Below are 17,141 nucleotides of genomic sequence, written 5' to 3' on the forward strand. Positions count from 1 at the left end.
TTTCATTTATTTCACATCTCTCAAAAAAAAATTCTCAAAATTGAATAAGATCTACCAAAAATGTTTTTCATATATATATATTTTCATATATATATTTTCATATATATATATATATATATATATATATATATATATATATATATATATATATATATATATATATACATATCTATATATATATATATATATGAACAATTGAAACTGAATAAATAAAAATAATTTTTTTAACTTGATGTATTGGATAATATATATATCATGATTTATATTAAGATTTATTTTCTAACCAGATAAGTTTCATTCAATTATGACGAATTTCGCTGTTTTGGTCGCTATAGCTAATTAAAAAAAATAACTTTAATTGGGTTCGCTCACTCTGCGTGCACGCAGTGAATGGAGTGCAGCTGACCCCTCCTCGAAAAATGTTAAGCTATTGCGCTGTTTTTTTTCACTGAAATTGCAAAACAAGCCCACCCCCCAAAAAAAAACACCCAAAAAAAATACATCATATTCCACTGACAGTATATATCAGATTTTGTATAATATTTTGGTGGTCTGTTTTTTAACATCGTATTGTCATAAACTTTTCATTTTCGGAATAACAAACCTTCAGACGATTTTTTTTTTCTTCTTTCGGATTACAAACATTCGAATGACAAACCCTCATGGCAGTTCGGACCGGGGAAAATTCGGAAGAAAGTACCTTATTTTATTTTGGATCTAAAAACTTTCAAATTAAACCAAGGTAGTAAATTATAAAACTAGTAAGTGGGTGGATGAGTTGGGTGAGTGTGGGTAACTTTAAGTAAGTAAGTAAGTTAGTAAGCTAGTAATAAGCAAATAAGCGAGCAAGTGAAGTAAGTATAAGTACTAAGCACGTATGCAGGTAAGTAGGCCTAAGTAAAATAATACAACACACCCCAAAGAGGCGTATGTGCCCCCCCCCCCAAAAAAAAAAATGATAATAAAGTAACAAAAAATAAAAAATGGAGAGAGCAGATCATGGCGTTTGTGAGGCAAAATATTTCAAAAGTCGCCTGTGTGCGAAAATTTTTAATATGAAAATCATTTTTGGTAGATTTTATTCAATTTTGAGAAAATGATAGTCCCCTTTTATCTAGTAAAATTTCCAACATGAGTGAGTATAAACAATTTGTAAATATATAGGCCTATATATATTTTCTACAGGCTAGCTGAAGGACTTACTCAACAGATTTTTAGGCTATCAGCTATGCCTAAAGTCCCCCAAAATCAAAGAGCAGATATCATGGACATTTTTAGACATGTGATTCCCATTTTTAAATCACTTTTTTTGTATCTTTTTTTTTTCAATTTATGATTTTTGCTCCCTCACCCCCCTCATACGTGAATAATAAGTTATCTTGATCACATTAGATGAAAGAGGAGATTTTAAACTTTACAGTGATATGTTACTTTCTGTTGTATTTGTGATTACGTTATGGTAATCATCGACAATTCTCGGTTTCGTTTTATTTTTTGTGACGGGCTGGCCATTGAGGATTTTTAAAGCTTTCCGCCTTCAAAACTTCTGTCCAATCACTTTTCAACACGGTCTTATCCCGGGTCTTATTGGCAGAGGATACTAGTATTACTATTAGATCGTTGCAGTCAGGCCATTATTGGGTTTTTTCTGCAAAAAAATAGAAACAGATTTAATCTTGGAACAAAATATTTTTTGGGCTGATAGCCAGGATGTTCCTAAAAAAAAAAAAAACTATTCAATGAAAGAGATACATGGATCTACTCTATATCGAATTATCGTATATACGGTACCGGTATACGGTATACTACATTGTACACCGGCAATTGGACATGCGCGTGTACGGTACCGTCGATGCGAAGTTGAAGTGCAGTTATTCGACGTATGCTAGCATATTCCCCATTCAAAAATGGTGTCTCTCGAGTTTTTAGATGAAGTGAAGCGTATGAATAAACGGCAGGTATGTTGTCAGTGAATTTGAAAATGGATGTCTGGGAAGAGTTGTAGATATGTTTGTTTATTTTACTGAACGGAACCCTCAATCGGCGGCTTTGTCTTTGTTGTGGTCCCATGTGCAGAGATTGATGTACGGTACCGGTATGGTACATGTACGGACTACGCTACAGCTACACTCAATTTTTCATTTACAGTCACTCATTCTATGAACAAGGTTGTGATATATTATAACCTTGTTCTCTGTTACTACTCCCTGTGTGGTGAAATTAGGTTGGGGCACAATGTTTGGCTTATTTTCCCTTTTTCTTTGGGACAAATGCTTGATTTTTTGACACTGTCAGTTCTATTCACTCCCACTCCTACTCTAGTCCTAGTCCTAACCCAGAGAGCTCCAGCCCGCGTAGCGGGCTGGAGCCCAGACGCTCAGTGTGCAAACGGGCATTAAGGTGAGAGTACCGTGAAGTTTGGTCAAAATAATTTTGATAATACATAATTAAAACAGAAATTAAGCACTTACCACGATTGTATGGATGATAGTCTAACGAGTGGCAGTTTCCTGACATCGAGGCACAGACTGGAACCTCAAAAAACGATCAGTTCTGTCGCGGTGGCTCTCCTTCTTTCAAAATTCATAGCAAAATGGCCGTTCGAGAGGGTGTAGGGCGCATGCGCGAATTTGACAAAGTCTATATGCGCTAGTGCTATACTAGCCTCGGTCTCGATCGGCCATTTTGTGTTGAATTCTGAAAGAGGAGAGCTACCGCGACAGAACTGATCGTTTTTTGAGGTTCCAGTCTGTGCCTCGATGTCAGGAAACTGCCACTCGTTAGACTATCATCCATACAATCGTGGTAAGTGCTTAATTTCTGTTTTAATTATGTATTATCAAAATTATTTTGACCAAACTTCACGGTACTCTCACCTTAATGCCCGTTTGCACACTGAGCGTCTGGGCTCCAGCCCGCTACGCGGGCTGGAGCTCTCTGGGTTAGTCCTAGTCCTAGACCACTCCTAGTACCAATGAGGTCCAACATTACATGTATGGACCTCATAGGCGACATCAGTAGTATTTTGTGTCAGAAATCTTTGTGAAGATGATTATTTTTGTATTTTATCAAAACTACAAGCTATCGTACTGTCTAATCATTACATTTCGATCTCACTAATTGAATACATTGTTAGCAATAAAAAAAATTGAAAGAAATGAAGGGGAACTTACATTTTCACGGCTTTTTCCTGATTTTCTGGGCAACTGCTCCTCTCTTCTGACTCGCGATCGAAGCTGATATGAAGATCACGTGATTCGCGTTCTCGTCAGCTGATCGGTTGGTTATTCTTTTCGTCAGACGTTAATAATATATATTTTATAATGCTAGCATTCATCGCTAATTTAGGTGAAAGAGATTGAAGTTAAACAGCGCCAGGTCGGAATCATAATTATTTTGGAAGAGTGTATTTATACACTCGATCTCATACCTGACGTAGACGGCGCTATTCAACAAATGCACAATCTTCAATATAAAAATAAAACAGAAAGAACGCCTTGAACACAGGCCAAAATGCCTAACGATTTCTCCGCGGCATTAACAACTATCGTAAAGGGCGCTCCATTTATCAATAAAGATGGACGCTAAGCTGTCTATGGCGACAAAATTTGCCGCAAATATTTACGAAGAATTGTGAGAAATGGTCTGAAAATGCAACAAAAGAACCGGTGAGTACCGATTAAACATTATTAAATTTATAAATAGATTATACATACCTTGTAGATTTAGTTTTTAAGGTGATATTAGTGCTTAGTTCTAAGCTAGGGAGGCCCAAACGCGCGTGAGTGGAGTCCCAGTTTATTAGCACGGGTAAGTATTGGGGTGTCGCCTAGAGTGTCCTAGACCAAAGTCCTAGTACCAATGAGGTCCAAACATTAACATGTATGGACCTCATAGGCGACATTACCCAAATTATGGGTTGGACAATGCTGTTCTGATTTCCAACCCAAGACTGGTAAATGTACGCATTAATACAACTTACAAGTTGCAGTGTTAAGATATAACTTTTATTTGGTCGCATTTAATGGAGTAAGTTCTAAAATAAGTAAAAATAGTTGAAATTAAAATGGATTATTGTTAAACTTACATTTCAGGCCCTTTTTGTTGATTTTCGGTGAGCGTTCCACACACCTGCGACGAGTGATCAACTCCGAAGTGATACGCGTACTGGTCAGCTGATCGGTCAGGTGATCGGTTGGTTATCTTTTTGTCAGATGTTCATAATTTATGTTAAGCGTATCAATCTTCAGTATCTTGATTTCAAAGCATTAGTATTGCAGAGAAAAGTCATTATTGATTGGAATCAGTGGCGGGGAGGGGGGGGGGTTGGGGTGAGCATTTCTGCCCGTTCCCCCTTTTGAGATTTATAGTAAACATTTTGGAATTAAATATGTTGTTAACACTAAGCTTGTAACCGATTTTGCAATCGGCAACCGATTCCATTCGATTTCACCACAATCGGCAATCACTTGCCGATCTTCGATCATGCCCCTTGAAGGAAAAAATCGAAAATAAAAAATCGGCGTAGATCTGGTTACAGTGCGTGATCGCTCAGAACATATTTCAAGATTGTTTTTGAGGTGCTAGCTATTTAGAGGTCGCATTATTCAGAGAGAAAGACGCGGTATTATCTATGGCGATGTTTAAGAGGATAGATATCTTCTCTTCCGCTTCTCTTCCAACTCATGGTGATAGCGGATGCCGCCGTGAACTTTGAAAGGTCGTATTACCGACGGAGCTCACTGCGTTACTCTCTTACATCGTTTATGATTATATACATTTTATTTTCAACCTCGTGGTGATAACGGATGCCGCCGTGAACTTTGAAAGGTCGTATTACCGACGGAGCTCACTGCGCTACTCTCTTACCCCCTTTATAATGATATAAATCTTCTCTTCAACCTCGTGGTGATAGCGGACCCCGCCATAAACTTTCAAAGACTGTACTATTGACGGAGCTTATTGCGTTACTCTCTTACATCGTTTATGATGATATACATTTTATTTTCAACCTCGTGGTGATAGCGGACCCCGCCGTGAACTTTTAAAGATCGTGCTACTGACGGAGCTCATTGCGTTACTCTCTTACATCGTTTATAATGATATAAATCTTCTCTTCAACCTCGTGGTAATAGCGGACCCCGCCATAAACTTTTAAAGACTGTACTATTGACGGAGCTTATTGCGTTGCTCTCTTACATCGTTTATGATGATATTCATTTTATTTTCAACCTCGTGGTGATAGCGGAAGCCGTCGTGAACTTTGAAAGGTCGTATTACCGACGGAGCTCACTGCGCTACTCTCTTACCCCCTTTATAATGATATAAATCTTCTCTTCAACCTCGTGGTGATAGCGGACCCCGCCATAAACTTTTAAAGACTGTACTATTGACGGAGCTTATTGCGTTACTCTCTTACATCGTTTATGATGATATACATTTTATTTTCAACCTCGTGGTGATAGCGGAAGCCGCCGTGAACTTTGAAAGGTCGTATTACCGACGGAGCTCACTGCGTTACTCTCTTACATCGTTTATGATGATATACATTTTATTTTCAACCTCGTGGTGATAGCGGATGCCGCCGTGAAATTTGAAAGGTCGTATTACCGACGGAGCTCACTGCGTTACTCTCTTACATCGTTTATGATGATATACATTTTATTTTCAACCTCGTGGTGATAGCGGATGCCGCCGTGAACTTTGAAAGGTCGTATTACCGACGGAGCTCACTGCGCTACTCTCTTACCCCCTTTATAATGATATAAATCTTCTCTTCAAACTCGTGGTGATAGCGGACCCCTCCATAAACTTTTAAAGACTGTACTATTGACGGAGCTTATTGCGTTACTCTCTTACATCGTTTATGATGATATACATTTTATTTTCAACCTCGTGGTGATAGCGGATGCCGCCGTGAACTTTGAAAGGTCGTATAATACTAGTTATGTGCCCCCCCCCCCCTCATGAGAATCACGCACAGCATTAATTATTTGTAATGGGGATATTTCGTTCATATTCTTTTCTCTTTTTGGCCTTTTTTTTTTATTGCCAAATTCAAAATTTTACTGGGAACAAATTAACAATATGACTTTCTATACATCACTTTTAGGGACAAACTTTTTTTATGGGGGTGGGGGTTATTGGGGGCTTGCCAAATATAATCAATGGTGGAAAAAATGACCTTCTTTTTAGTGACAACTTTATAAAAAAAATTGTCAAATTTTACGCGAGACAAAATGACCTTCGATCATTGCTATAGTTAAAACCTTTTTTTTTTTTTTTTTTTTTTTTTTGGGGGGGGGGGGGGTTGCCAAATATAACGTGGACAAAATGACTTTCCCTTTTCTTATTTTTGTGGGGGGGGGGGGGGGCTTGCCGAATATTACGCGGACAAAATGACTTTCATTTTGAGTGACCCCCATTTTTTTTTAACTTGTCAAACTTTACGCGAGACAATATAATGACCGGTTTTTTTTTTTAGTAAGAACCTTTTTTGGGAGTTGTCAAATTTTACTTGAGAAAATTCACCCCGCCCCCCCCCCCCCTACTTAATTTGGAAAATCTTGGATGCGCCTCTATATAGTTTGAATCATAATGAAGATTAAGATCATGCGTATATATAGCTTACATCCACGACAGAGGCGTAAACCGCCGGGGGCATGCAGGCTGGCCCTTGATCCCCGGTCCAGTGGATTTCACCACAAAAAAAACGGGATAAGAGAAAAGGAATGAAGGAAGGAAAAGAAAGAAAGACAGAAAGAGAAAGGGAAGAGAAATAAAAGGCCATAAAAAAGCAAAAGGAAAGAAAAATGCATGCGAGAATAATTCTGAATGTTATGTCAAAATCTATTGCAAAATTGATATTTGTAATAAAAGTGACAAAGGTTTTGCTCGCTCGCCTCTTCATCTGGTAGGCGCGTAGCTAGGGGCGGTGCCCCCCGAAAAGGTCCCTCCCCCCAAAAAAAAATAAGGAGGGAATAGAGAAAATAAAAAGCGAAATGAGAAAAGGGGGATGTATATAACTTAGTTTATAATTGTTTTTCCTTTTTTTGGGGGGAAGGGGTCAAAACATTAACGTTATGTTTTTCTATAAATAGGTCTAATTGCTAAATATCCAGAGTTATCGAGACCCACCTGCTGATATTGCACTGGGGGTACACGATGGAAGGGTTAGGCCCAGGGGCCCCCGAAAAGTGTAAGTTAAGATATCTATCTCAAATTTAGATTTGCACGAAAAGTTTTTTTCTCGCTTGCTTCACTCGCTTGGAACATATAAAGCAACTTTATTCCCACGCGCCATGTATGCCTACATTGGCCCTCTTTCTTTCTTTTATTTTATTTTTTTTTACTCATCACGCTACCGTACTGCCACACACGGGTTTGCCCTAATGATCGTGGACAATCATAAAAAATATCATTTTCATACCATGTGACTGGGAAATTTTTGGCTCCACCCCCCCCCCCCCCTCTCGATCCCTGTATCGATTTTGACTTGATAGGGGCCTATACCTGATGGAATTTGCTTCATTCAATATAAAATCATAACGGATAGAACGCCTTGAATACAGGCCAAACAGCCTAACGACATTGCCGTGTCACGTGACAACCAGTATTAAACGAGAATGTGCACAACCCTATGGCGACAAAATTTGCCGCAAAAGTTGAGCAAGTTCTGGACAAAAAGGCTTCCATACCCCAAGAAAAGACCAGGCGAGTACTATTTATACATTTTTTCCATTTATTAATATCTAGAGTCTAATTTAAGAATATATTTCGTCATGGAGCTCCATGGTAAGATCTAGTAATTTAAGCCCAACATTTAATTCGCGTGCACTCACTTTTTTAACACAGGAATTAATAGCCTTGGTGCCTAGAGTGGTCCTAGAGTCTAGACCTAGTCCACCCAACTTCCCAAGGGTTCATTACATGCCGCCGCGCACAGAAAAATCAAGCCATAGAAGTCGTGTGTTGTGGACCCAAGAAGTGAGATCCCAGCACGCGCGACCCACTAGTTAGAAATCCACTGCCAAACGCGGTTCGTGGTGCGAGGTTAGTATACTAATACTAACCTCGCAATACGTGTAAGTGCTCCTAGTCCTACTCCACTTGTTCACTGCAAGTGCAGGCTGTGCATGTGGGGACTCTACAGCCTAGGTTGGACTATGGCATGCCAATGGCAATGCTGTACAGAGCACACACTTTAAAAAATGATTAAAATATCACTTTTGTGACCAAAATTACTAATTTCTGTACAGTTGCAATTTATTTTTCATTAGTAACTTGGGAGTAATTTTTGTATTCACCAGAGCGCTCGAAAAATTGAATTTTGGGCATTTTTTTGTGTATGCCCTCTATTGGTGGAAAGTAATATGGCAAGACAATTGTCATTTTTCAATCTCTATTTTTTAATTAAGAAAAAAGAATTTAAAGAATCAAATTTACTTAAGAGTCAAGTTATATCATGAATAGCTGGGAAAGACTTCCTTAAGTATGTCCCCTCCACTAATTGGAAAAAATACTTCTCCAAAACCCCCTTTTTGTTCTCTTTTTGTTCTTTTTTTTTCTTCTTACTTCCGGTTGGAACTTGGATTCGAACCTCTCACTGCAGAACAAAGCATCTCCAGTCTGTCGCCTTACTCACTGAGCTAGCAGGAATTGTTGAAAGCCATGGGTTTCATAACGGTTATCAACCGATATTACGACTAGTCTACTCTCCAAGAGTATTGGGTATTTATTTTTCTGACTAAATAAACCGATGCCATTGGGAATTACACACACTCGAAATTTTGATGGAATAAAGCCATATTTTGGTATGTATCTACCTTTCGCCCCCAAGATTTCTACTTTCCTTCTAAAATATCTAGCCCTAAATCTTGTACATAGGATACAGCTTCATTTCCGACATTTCTACGATATTGATTTCATTTTTAAACAAGAATTCATTAAAAAAAACGAGAAAAATGTTATGAAAAGACGGGGGAAAGTTGCCACAGTGTTTACGTCGCCATCTTGATTTCATTGTCTTTTGCTTGACGACAGCACGCAAACCGCGCGATTTGCGTGTAATACTATACTAAGCAGACATGGGTACTTTTCAAAATGGGGTAGAATTACTCTCAACGGAGCCAGGAATTCCTTCCCATTCATCTGCACGTACCGCCAAAAAACCTTAAACTTTCGCCCCTGAGATTTCTACTTTCCTTCTAAAAGATCTAGCCCTAAATCATGTAAATGGGATACAACTTCATTTCCGACATTTCTGCACTATCGAGTATCGATTTCATTTTTAAGCAAGAATTCATCAAAAAAATGAAAAAAACATTTTGAAAAGATGGAGGAGACCTGCCCAATGTTTACGCCGCCATCTTGTTTCCTATTGTTCTTCCCCAACATTTCATATAATAAAACACAAAAGTAATAGTGAGTGAGTGATGTCATCAGTCCCAGGATGTGCATATAACTGTTTTGTGAAAGTAAGCGAAACTTGAAAATGTCATAACATTTTGATGAAATTTTCAGCATTATGCTAGATGGATTTTTCTCTTTTTACTAAATATAACTTTTTGTTAGACATGGACATCTTGGGATATCATTTGTTGAGATGAACTTCCCACTGAGTACATAGAAAATATGTGTAAAGGTGTGGCATGGATGCATAGGTTATGCACAAGTTTGTGCTTTGCTTTTCATTGGTACTCAAAGAAAAATAGCAATTCTGTTAAAGAAGCAGATTTAACAAAATCTGACAAACAATATCATACCTTATGTATTAATATACTTGTATTTAGGTCAAGGTCACTCCACCATATTTCTATGTTACATCAGAAATGGGAATATAAAACAAAAAGGTACAATAATTTCTCCAGGGTTAATGAGATGGGCAGTAAATGCGATTGCTGTAAGCAGCTGTTGGCATCCACAGCCTGGACTTCCACCATTACATGTAGGTAGACTTGAATATAGACTTGTAGTTCTTGTTTGAAAAATTGGCCCCCATTCTAGATTGAAATCAACAAGTAGAATTAATGTGTCATTTAATTACATATGCTTTTATTGAAATTTTAACATTTCTGATTTCTCTACCTATTTTATGATTTTTTAAAAATCTGTTCACATTACAGCTCTTTTACCAGGTGCTTAACTTTGGTATGATAGTGTCATCTGCACTTATGATATGGAAAGGCCTTATGGTTGTCACAGGGAGTGAAAGTCCAATTGTAGTTGTACTCAGGTAAGTACAAGATTTTATGTAGAATAGACATTATGTGCAAATGGATCATCAGAAGTTCATTGAAAGTACCACAGATTTTTATAGTAAAGATGTCCTGTAATTGACAATATTACACTTACATTGATTTTATTTTTGAATTGAGGAAGTAGTACAGCATGGAATTAATTACCTTTTAACAATATTCAAAACCTATACTTAACACTGCAAGTAGGGTAAATAATATACAATAGTTGAAAAAGAATGTCAGTATTGCTGACATACTCTCTTACCATGACATTAGATATCACAGGTGTGTTGAAAAGGAACGAGAGATGTAATACGACGTTGCTTGTATAGCGCATATCACTACCCATGGGCATCTCTATGTGCTTAATAGGAAAATAGACAAAGAAGAGAGAGGATTAAAGCTATTATGTAGACTGTCTCAATCATAAAACCGCTTAAACAAATAAGTTTTGAGACGACTTTTGAATGCAGAGCATGTGGATGCCTCCTTAATGGAAGAAGGGATCGTATTCCGAAGTTTAGGGGCAGCATGACAAAAAGATCTCTCTCCATAGAACTTGGTCTGAACAACAGAACACTTAAGCAAATATCTCTGTGAAGATCTTAGATTACGTGAAGGGACATATCTTATTAATTTCTCACTGAGATATTCAGGGGCCAAGGAATTAAGACATTGATAGGTAAGTAACAGTAGCTTAAAGTTTATGCGTGATTTGATCGGAAGCCAGTGTAACTGCTTCAGGACAGGTGTTATGTGAGAATACTTATGTATATTTATCTCAAAGTTGAACTATGTGCATACTGCAATTACTTTTTTTTATTTCTCGAGCCAGAAAAAAAACTTTAATTTGAAAAAATAATGATTACCCTTGAACCATGAACACTTTATTTTCAGTTCATTGCCATTTCTTTGTTGCTTTTATTACCTTTGCAGTGGGAGCATGGAGCCAGCTTTTCACAGAGGAGATCTTTTGTTTTTAACAAATTATCAAGAAGATCCAATTCGGGTTGGAGAGATAGTTGTTTTCAAGATTGAAGGCAGAGACATTCCAATAGTTCACAGAGTCCTGAGACTACATGAAAAGTATGTGTTCTTTCATCATATTTACATCTTTTTTATTACCCATTCAAATATATCTCACTTCCCTTTTTATCAAAGTTTTAGTCATCTTTGATTTCTTAAAAAAAGAAAATAATTTATAGTTGTTTTCTTTTCACATATACGTTGCAAATCAAACAGACTCTTCTTAAAATTATTTTATTATCCAATGAAATTTATGTTTTTGCTATGGATTATTATTCAATATCTTAGCTGTGTGGATGCATACTGTATGCATACATCTTTGAAGTAAAAAAAAAATGGAACAAAAGTCACTTAATTGGTTCATGATGATTTGGCTATACTTGTATCATTATCTTCCAAGAATACTTCATCTAGGAATATAGCGTAACAGTGTAGATAAAATGTCCAGCTGTGAATTATACAATTGTAATAAGTGATTGTGATGATAGTTGATGTTTGTGTTTGTGATTATTTTTTTTCCACATGGAAGATTGAAGTGAATGTGATGTAAGTTTGTCATAATTATTTTTTCCACAGGGAAGATGGAACGGTGAAGTTTTTAACCAAAGGAGACAATAACATGGTTGATGATAGGGGACTATATGCCAAAGGTCAACTATGGCTTGAAAGAAAAGATGTTGTTGGTAGAGCAAGAGGTTTTGTACCCTACATAGGCAACGTCACAATAATGATGAATGATTATCCAAAATTAAAGGTAACGTTATTTCATAGATACATAAGTTGGATTTAAAAGATATTCTCCTGTAATTTTATTTTTAACATGAAATACTGTTTTTCTGTAGTGAATTTGTTTTTGTGTACAAGTGTACATACAATTATTTATTTTCTCATCACAAGAGTACTTATATTTCATTTTCTGTTTTCATCAAGTTTAATGCCATGAATATAAATCCAGGCTGCGATATATTAGGCATTTAATATACCAAGCTTAATGTGATCCGCAATCTCATTTTAGTTGCATATCTAAAGATTTAGATGAAAGACCTTTCTATTCATAGACATTTTCTAACAGAAAGCAGTGTGTATTCTTCCATAATGTATCAGAAATTTATGTTGTCAGACAGAAACTTTGGACATCCCATTAGGCAATCATATTGAAGTTCTTCCTAATGACATGCAGTTTGAGTGTTATAAAACACCCCTTGTTCAGGGAAGTGGGAGTTCATTCATCACTTTGATGTACCATTTTACCATCCTGTTGGAAGAAAATATGGATTTGTAAGGTGAAAACTCTGCTTCTGACTAAGATGCCATGATATTAATTGGGTTTATAGTTATATTCTTCTTTCTCTCTTTGCAGTATATAATTCTAGCTGGCCTTGGCATATTTGTGTTGATACATCGAGAATGACATCATTCCCAGGAACTCTTGCCAATCATAGCTTATCCTCATCTTTGAGACAACTTTCTTCATGGATTTCATCATTTGTAGAGTACTGTCTGGATTGTAGTACACCTCCTTAGTATTTTCCATCTAGCTTTTATTTATGTGCATCATCTTCATGTCTTCTGATTGTAACAGTTTTACTGCTTGCTTGGTGCTTGAAACACTTGTAACTAGTCTTCAACTGTACCAATATCCTGAAAGACTACTTTGTATAGTGCTAAAGTTCAAAGCCTGTCTGGTCCGTTATATTTTAGTATATATCTAAAGATAAGTTATTTTCAAAGATTGAATTCATTGTCAGAGAAAATGAAAGTAAAACAAATGTTTGAAAGACACAATCTAAGATCTAACATTTGTTGCTAAAATTTGCAATCCAAATATCAGAAGTTGAAAGTCCAGTCCTCAATTACATGGCATTGATTGTCACCAAGGTTTAGTTTTTGAAATGTCATTACAACCTTAAAAGTTAAGGAAAAATATAATGAAACATGGAGATAGGGATAATCAAGTATCAGTGATTATGTAGCATGGGTTTTACGTCATATAATCAAGGTCAAAGGTCATTTAGGGTCAATGATTGTTGACCATTTTGTGGTTAAAAAATCTAAACTTAACCAAGGTTAGGATTTTCAAGGTAATTCTGAAAATATAAGTCAATATTCCATGGAACTTATATGATGATTATCAAGATTTAAAATAGATCAACATAGTTTTAGGTCACTAGGCCAAAGTCAAAGGTCATTTATGGTCAATATACCTGTATCAACTTCAAAAAAAGAAGTAACCAAATTTTAATGTTATCAAAATAATTTTGAAATCACATGTCTTTATTTTGTTTGACTTTGATGTTCCCACAACTACATCAGTTTATTTTACGTCACTTAAAGTCAAAGGTCAGTTTGAGCTCAATATCTTTGATGATATATATTCATAAAACAGAAGTTTGAAATGGGCCAACGTTAAGTCTATGCAAATTTCTTGCAGGAATTTACGTAGGAGATTTTAATTAGAATAAGCCATTTGGTATTAATAACATTAATTTCTATTTCATAAAGTTCTTTCTCCTTAATTGTACTACTGAAAATATGTTAAGAATTTATTCTTTGTGTGAATAAAGCCTTGGGTGAAAAAATGAATTCAATGTTGTCTCGCCATTAAATAAAGTGGCAATCTATCCAACCAATTTTGATTTGCCTATTTTGATTATTTCAATTTTTAACTTTTCCACTTTTTGAGTCAGATATTTCAATATTTGCTTTTCTTTGATTTCAAAGATTGGTTTCCTGTAAATGGTATTAGACCGAGTAAGTTTTGAAATATTCGTAGTATTATGGGCTTGTTTTAATTTTTATCATGGGAAAAGATTCATCACTAATGCTTTACCTTTTTATCATCTTGTTCAAGTTTGGGTAAATGTACATTTGTTTCATTATCTGTTGTAAATATTATGTACACACATAATTGAGCATTATTTCTTGCTGTCACTATCACAATATTGAACATGTAATGTTTTTTTTCTTGTACTACATAATTAGCAGGTTTAGATGTTATGTATCTGTTACCTGCTATTTTACTCGTTATGGAATGCATACTCTATCCCCACGTTCGAAGTGGCTAGAACTCAGAAAATACAACTTTTAATCCTTTGTGACATCACATTTCAAGCAAAGCATCAACATATGTGTATGGACCGTAAATTGACCCTGAAGTGATGTGAATAATTAAAGCAAGCTAAGAGTGGGAGTTCTGTAAAGGCCACCGCACACCTTACGACTGTTCGCGATCCGATTTTGGAACAAATCGCATTTTGCACATTTCCTAAAAATGTGAATGGAACATATTATTTTCTTTGAGGTTTAAATTAATTGAAATAATACTAATATAACCATTTTGAAAGATTGCAAGCCTTTATTTCGGAGTAAAGGCCAAATTAGTTTCAAATCGTGGCCAATCGTACGACTGCTATGACGTCATTACGACTAGATATTAAATTCGCTTTTATTCTAAGAAGGATGATAGCATAGTCACAAATTTGAACATAGGTATTCGTACGATGATTTAGAACATTACACAGTAAGATATTCCAAGTCTGAATGTTAGCATCAAAGTCTACTACATTTTATTCTGAAATCGGGTCGCAGACCAATCGTAAGGTGTGCGGTCGCCTTAAGAGTACTGTGAGCAGTTCCCTCCATCATGTGCATAGCAACAATATTTTGCCAAATAAGTGTTTCGCAAATTTATAATTGTCTAATACCACTTTGCCTGAATAGGGTAATTACTCATATACAAGTAATGTTTAAACCAGGAGTTTCAGTGTTTGATGCATCTTATTTCACATTGATAAGTTTTCATGCTGTTTGTCTGTTGATATTTTGTTGGTAGATACATGTACAAAATAAATCAAATACTGACAAAACAAATATTTAATTTGATAATCAGGTCATGAGTGGTGAAGTATACCATCAAAGTTCTCTTATTGATATTAAGTTTTGCATACGGCTATAGTCAGTTTGAAATGTGATATTCAGATACCTTTTGTACAAAGAGATGTGGGAATAATTATGACATACTGTTTAACTCAATGAATAGTATAGACTGCCCAGTGTACGCATATACACATTCACACAGAATAGGATATCCTTTATAATAGAATTTCTTACTTCCCCCCCCCCCCTTGACATGAGGTCCCGAAATACAGTGTCTTACTCTATTCTTTATTTTCTTTAGAATATTTCTTAACTTTTCACCTGTATTACTATTTGGGGTTACACATTTGCTACTGAAAAGGCACTTTTAATTTAAACTAAAATATTGATAAACATGTTAAATACATATTTAAATTTCTTATGAAGTTTGGGTATTTCATTTCATCAGGTTATATGAATTAATTGTAAAAAAAGACTAGTTTGTATAAAAGCAAGATTGACCTGTAAATAACAAGATGAGATCATTATACATTTAGCTATTGTTTTTAATTTAATAATTACAAAATATGTCTGTTCCGTCTATTTATTTGTTTTCTTCTTCAAACATTATTATTGTTACAAAACTAATTTGTAGAAATTGTCTTAAACAATATCTGCCTTTCTAGACACCTTGCAGAAATGTTTGAAATAATGCAAGAAAGTTTAGATATGTGTATTAAAACTAACCACAAGTTCTTTATGAAAGAAAGACTTTGCTCTTGGTAGATTCCGTGGGCTGGAGCATGTCTTAATGCATATACCTCTTGATATAACAATTAAGAGTGCATTTTGCAATGGCCTTCTAATCTGATTTATTTGAAAACACAATATTTCAAAAGTAAGATTTATCATGCTATTGTGGTCTGAATGTTGCAAATAGATTTTATTTATTTGATGGACCTTTAATATTAAGATCAAAATGGGGAATATTGTCTTCAATGGATGATATCTGCTGTAGCCAATACACAAAGTCAGATTATGAAAGTGAATTTGAAAATCGTTTTTTTTTTTTTTTGCGTTTATATGCCAATTGCTGTTTTAAGTCATGTGGATTTTAATCCAATCTCTTTGTTTCCTGTTTTGTTTGGAAAGTGTATGTAATTTTGTCACTCGGTATTAAAGACCTTTTCTCTATACATTTTCTAACTCCATTCTCTGTTTTATTATATTTTTGTCAACAAACATGGGAAGATGTAAAAGCGATGCTCTAGATAGAGTCAGTCGGCAAACCCTCAAAAAGTGGCTTCTTTTATCCAAGTGATATTCATGACTAGAGTGTTTTTGCAATGTTAATGAGCTTATTAACCAAATTTCATGTTTTTGGTATCTTTATAAAGAAGAAAAATCATTCTTTCAGGTCATGTGTTTGGATTATAAAAAAGATGTTGTAATATAGGGGAAACTTTTGATCTAAAACATGAAACAAAATCATTATTTTCATGCAACAAAAGTTGTTGTTTTTACCCTTAATTTCTGTTTGAGCACAAATGATTTTTAGATTATGATAAAGCTGAAGATCTAAGCTTTAATATGATATAATCTTCATAAGAAGAGGTATTTTAGATGGATCAGCAGCCAGCTTTTCATAGGCCAAGTACATTAAGCAGCTCAAAAAACAAGAATACTGCGCTCTGATTGGTCATAGAGACCACACGCCCACGCAAATTCCAATGTCCCCCACACTGGGCCTCTGAAGGTCACACTCATCATGTGGTAATCTCTTCAAATTACCCGCGCCTGTTGTTTTGAAAACCTTATTCAGCCAATCAGAACTCACTCAGAAATTTTGTCTTGCATCTTGCTGGAAAAGGCTAGCTGCTGACCCATCTAAAAGGTGTCATATCAAGAGTGACATTGTATGAAAGTAGAGTTTGAGCTTTCTGATGATATAAATGTTTGTGCCTAAAACACAAAATTTTGCACAATTTGCAAGAGAAAACAGAGGAAGAAAACTCTGTTTAA

The 17,141-nt window shown here is 35.6% G+C and overlaps 1 protein-coding gene across 1 annotated transcript; it reads left to right on the forward strand.

The window, feature by feature from the left end:
- Positions 1-1,574: 1,574 nt before the first annotated feature.
- LOC129256811 (signal peptidase complex catalytic subunit SEC11A) lies at positions 1,575-16,315 on the forward strand. The gene is made up of 5 exons (XM_054895002.2): positions 1,575-1,958; positions 10,125-10,234; positions 11,175-11,324; positions 11,841-12,018; positions 12,625-16,315. The coding sequence occupies exons 1-5, from the start codon at positions 1,908-1,910 to the stop codon at positions 12,673-12,675; spliced, it is 540 nt and encodes a 179-aa protein (XP_054750977.1). The 5' UTR covers positions 1,575-1,907; the 3' UTR covers positions 12,676-16,315.
- The last annotated feature ends 826 nt before the right edge of the window (positions 16,316-17,141 follow it).

Source organism: Lytechinus pictus, chromosome 3 (assembly GCF_037042905.1).
Source record: "Lytechinus pictus isolate F3 Inbred chromosome 3, Lp3.0, whole genome shotgun sequence".
Taxonomy (NCBI): domain Eukaryota; kingdom Metazoa; phylum Echinodermata; class Echinoidea; order Temnopleuroida; family Toxopneustidae; genus Lytechinus; species Lytechinus pictus.

What these genes read in the sequence shown, in the direction of transcription:
- LOC129256811 (XM_054895002.2), top strand. Translation starts at nt 1,908, where the DNA reads ATGGTGTCTCTCGAGTTTTTAGATGAAGTGAAGCGTATGAATAAACGG. An exon ending in AGCGTATGAATAAACGGCAG is followed by an intron (nt 1,959 to 10,124) that starts GTATGTTGTCAG and finishes TTCACATTACAG; the next exon opens with CTCTTTTACCAGGTGCTTAA. An exon ending in CCAATTGTAGTTGTACTCAG is followed by an intron (nt 10,235 to 11,174) that starts GTAAGTACAAGA and finishes TTACCTTTGCAG; the next exon opens with TGGGAGCATGGAGCCAGCTT.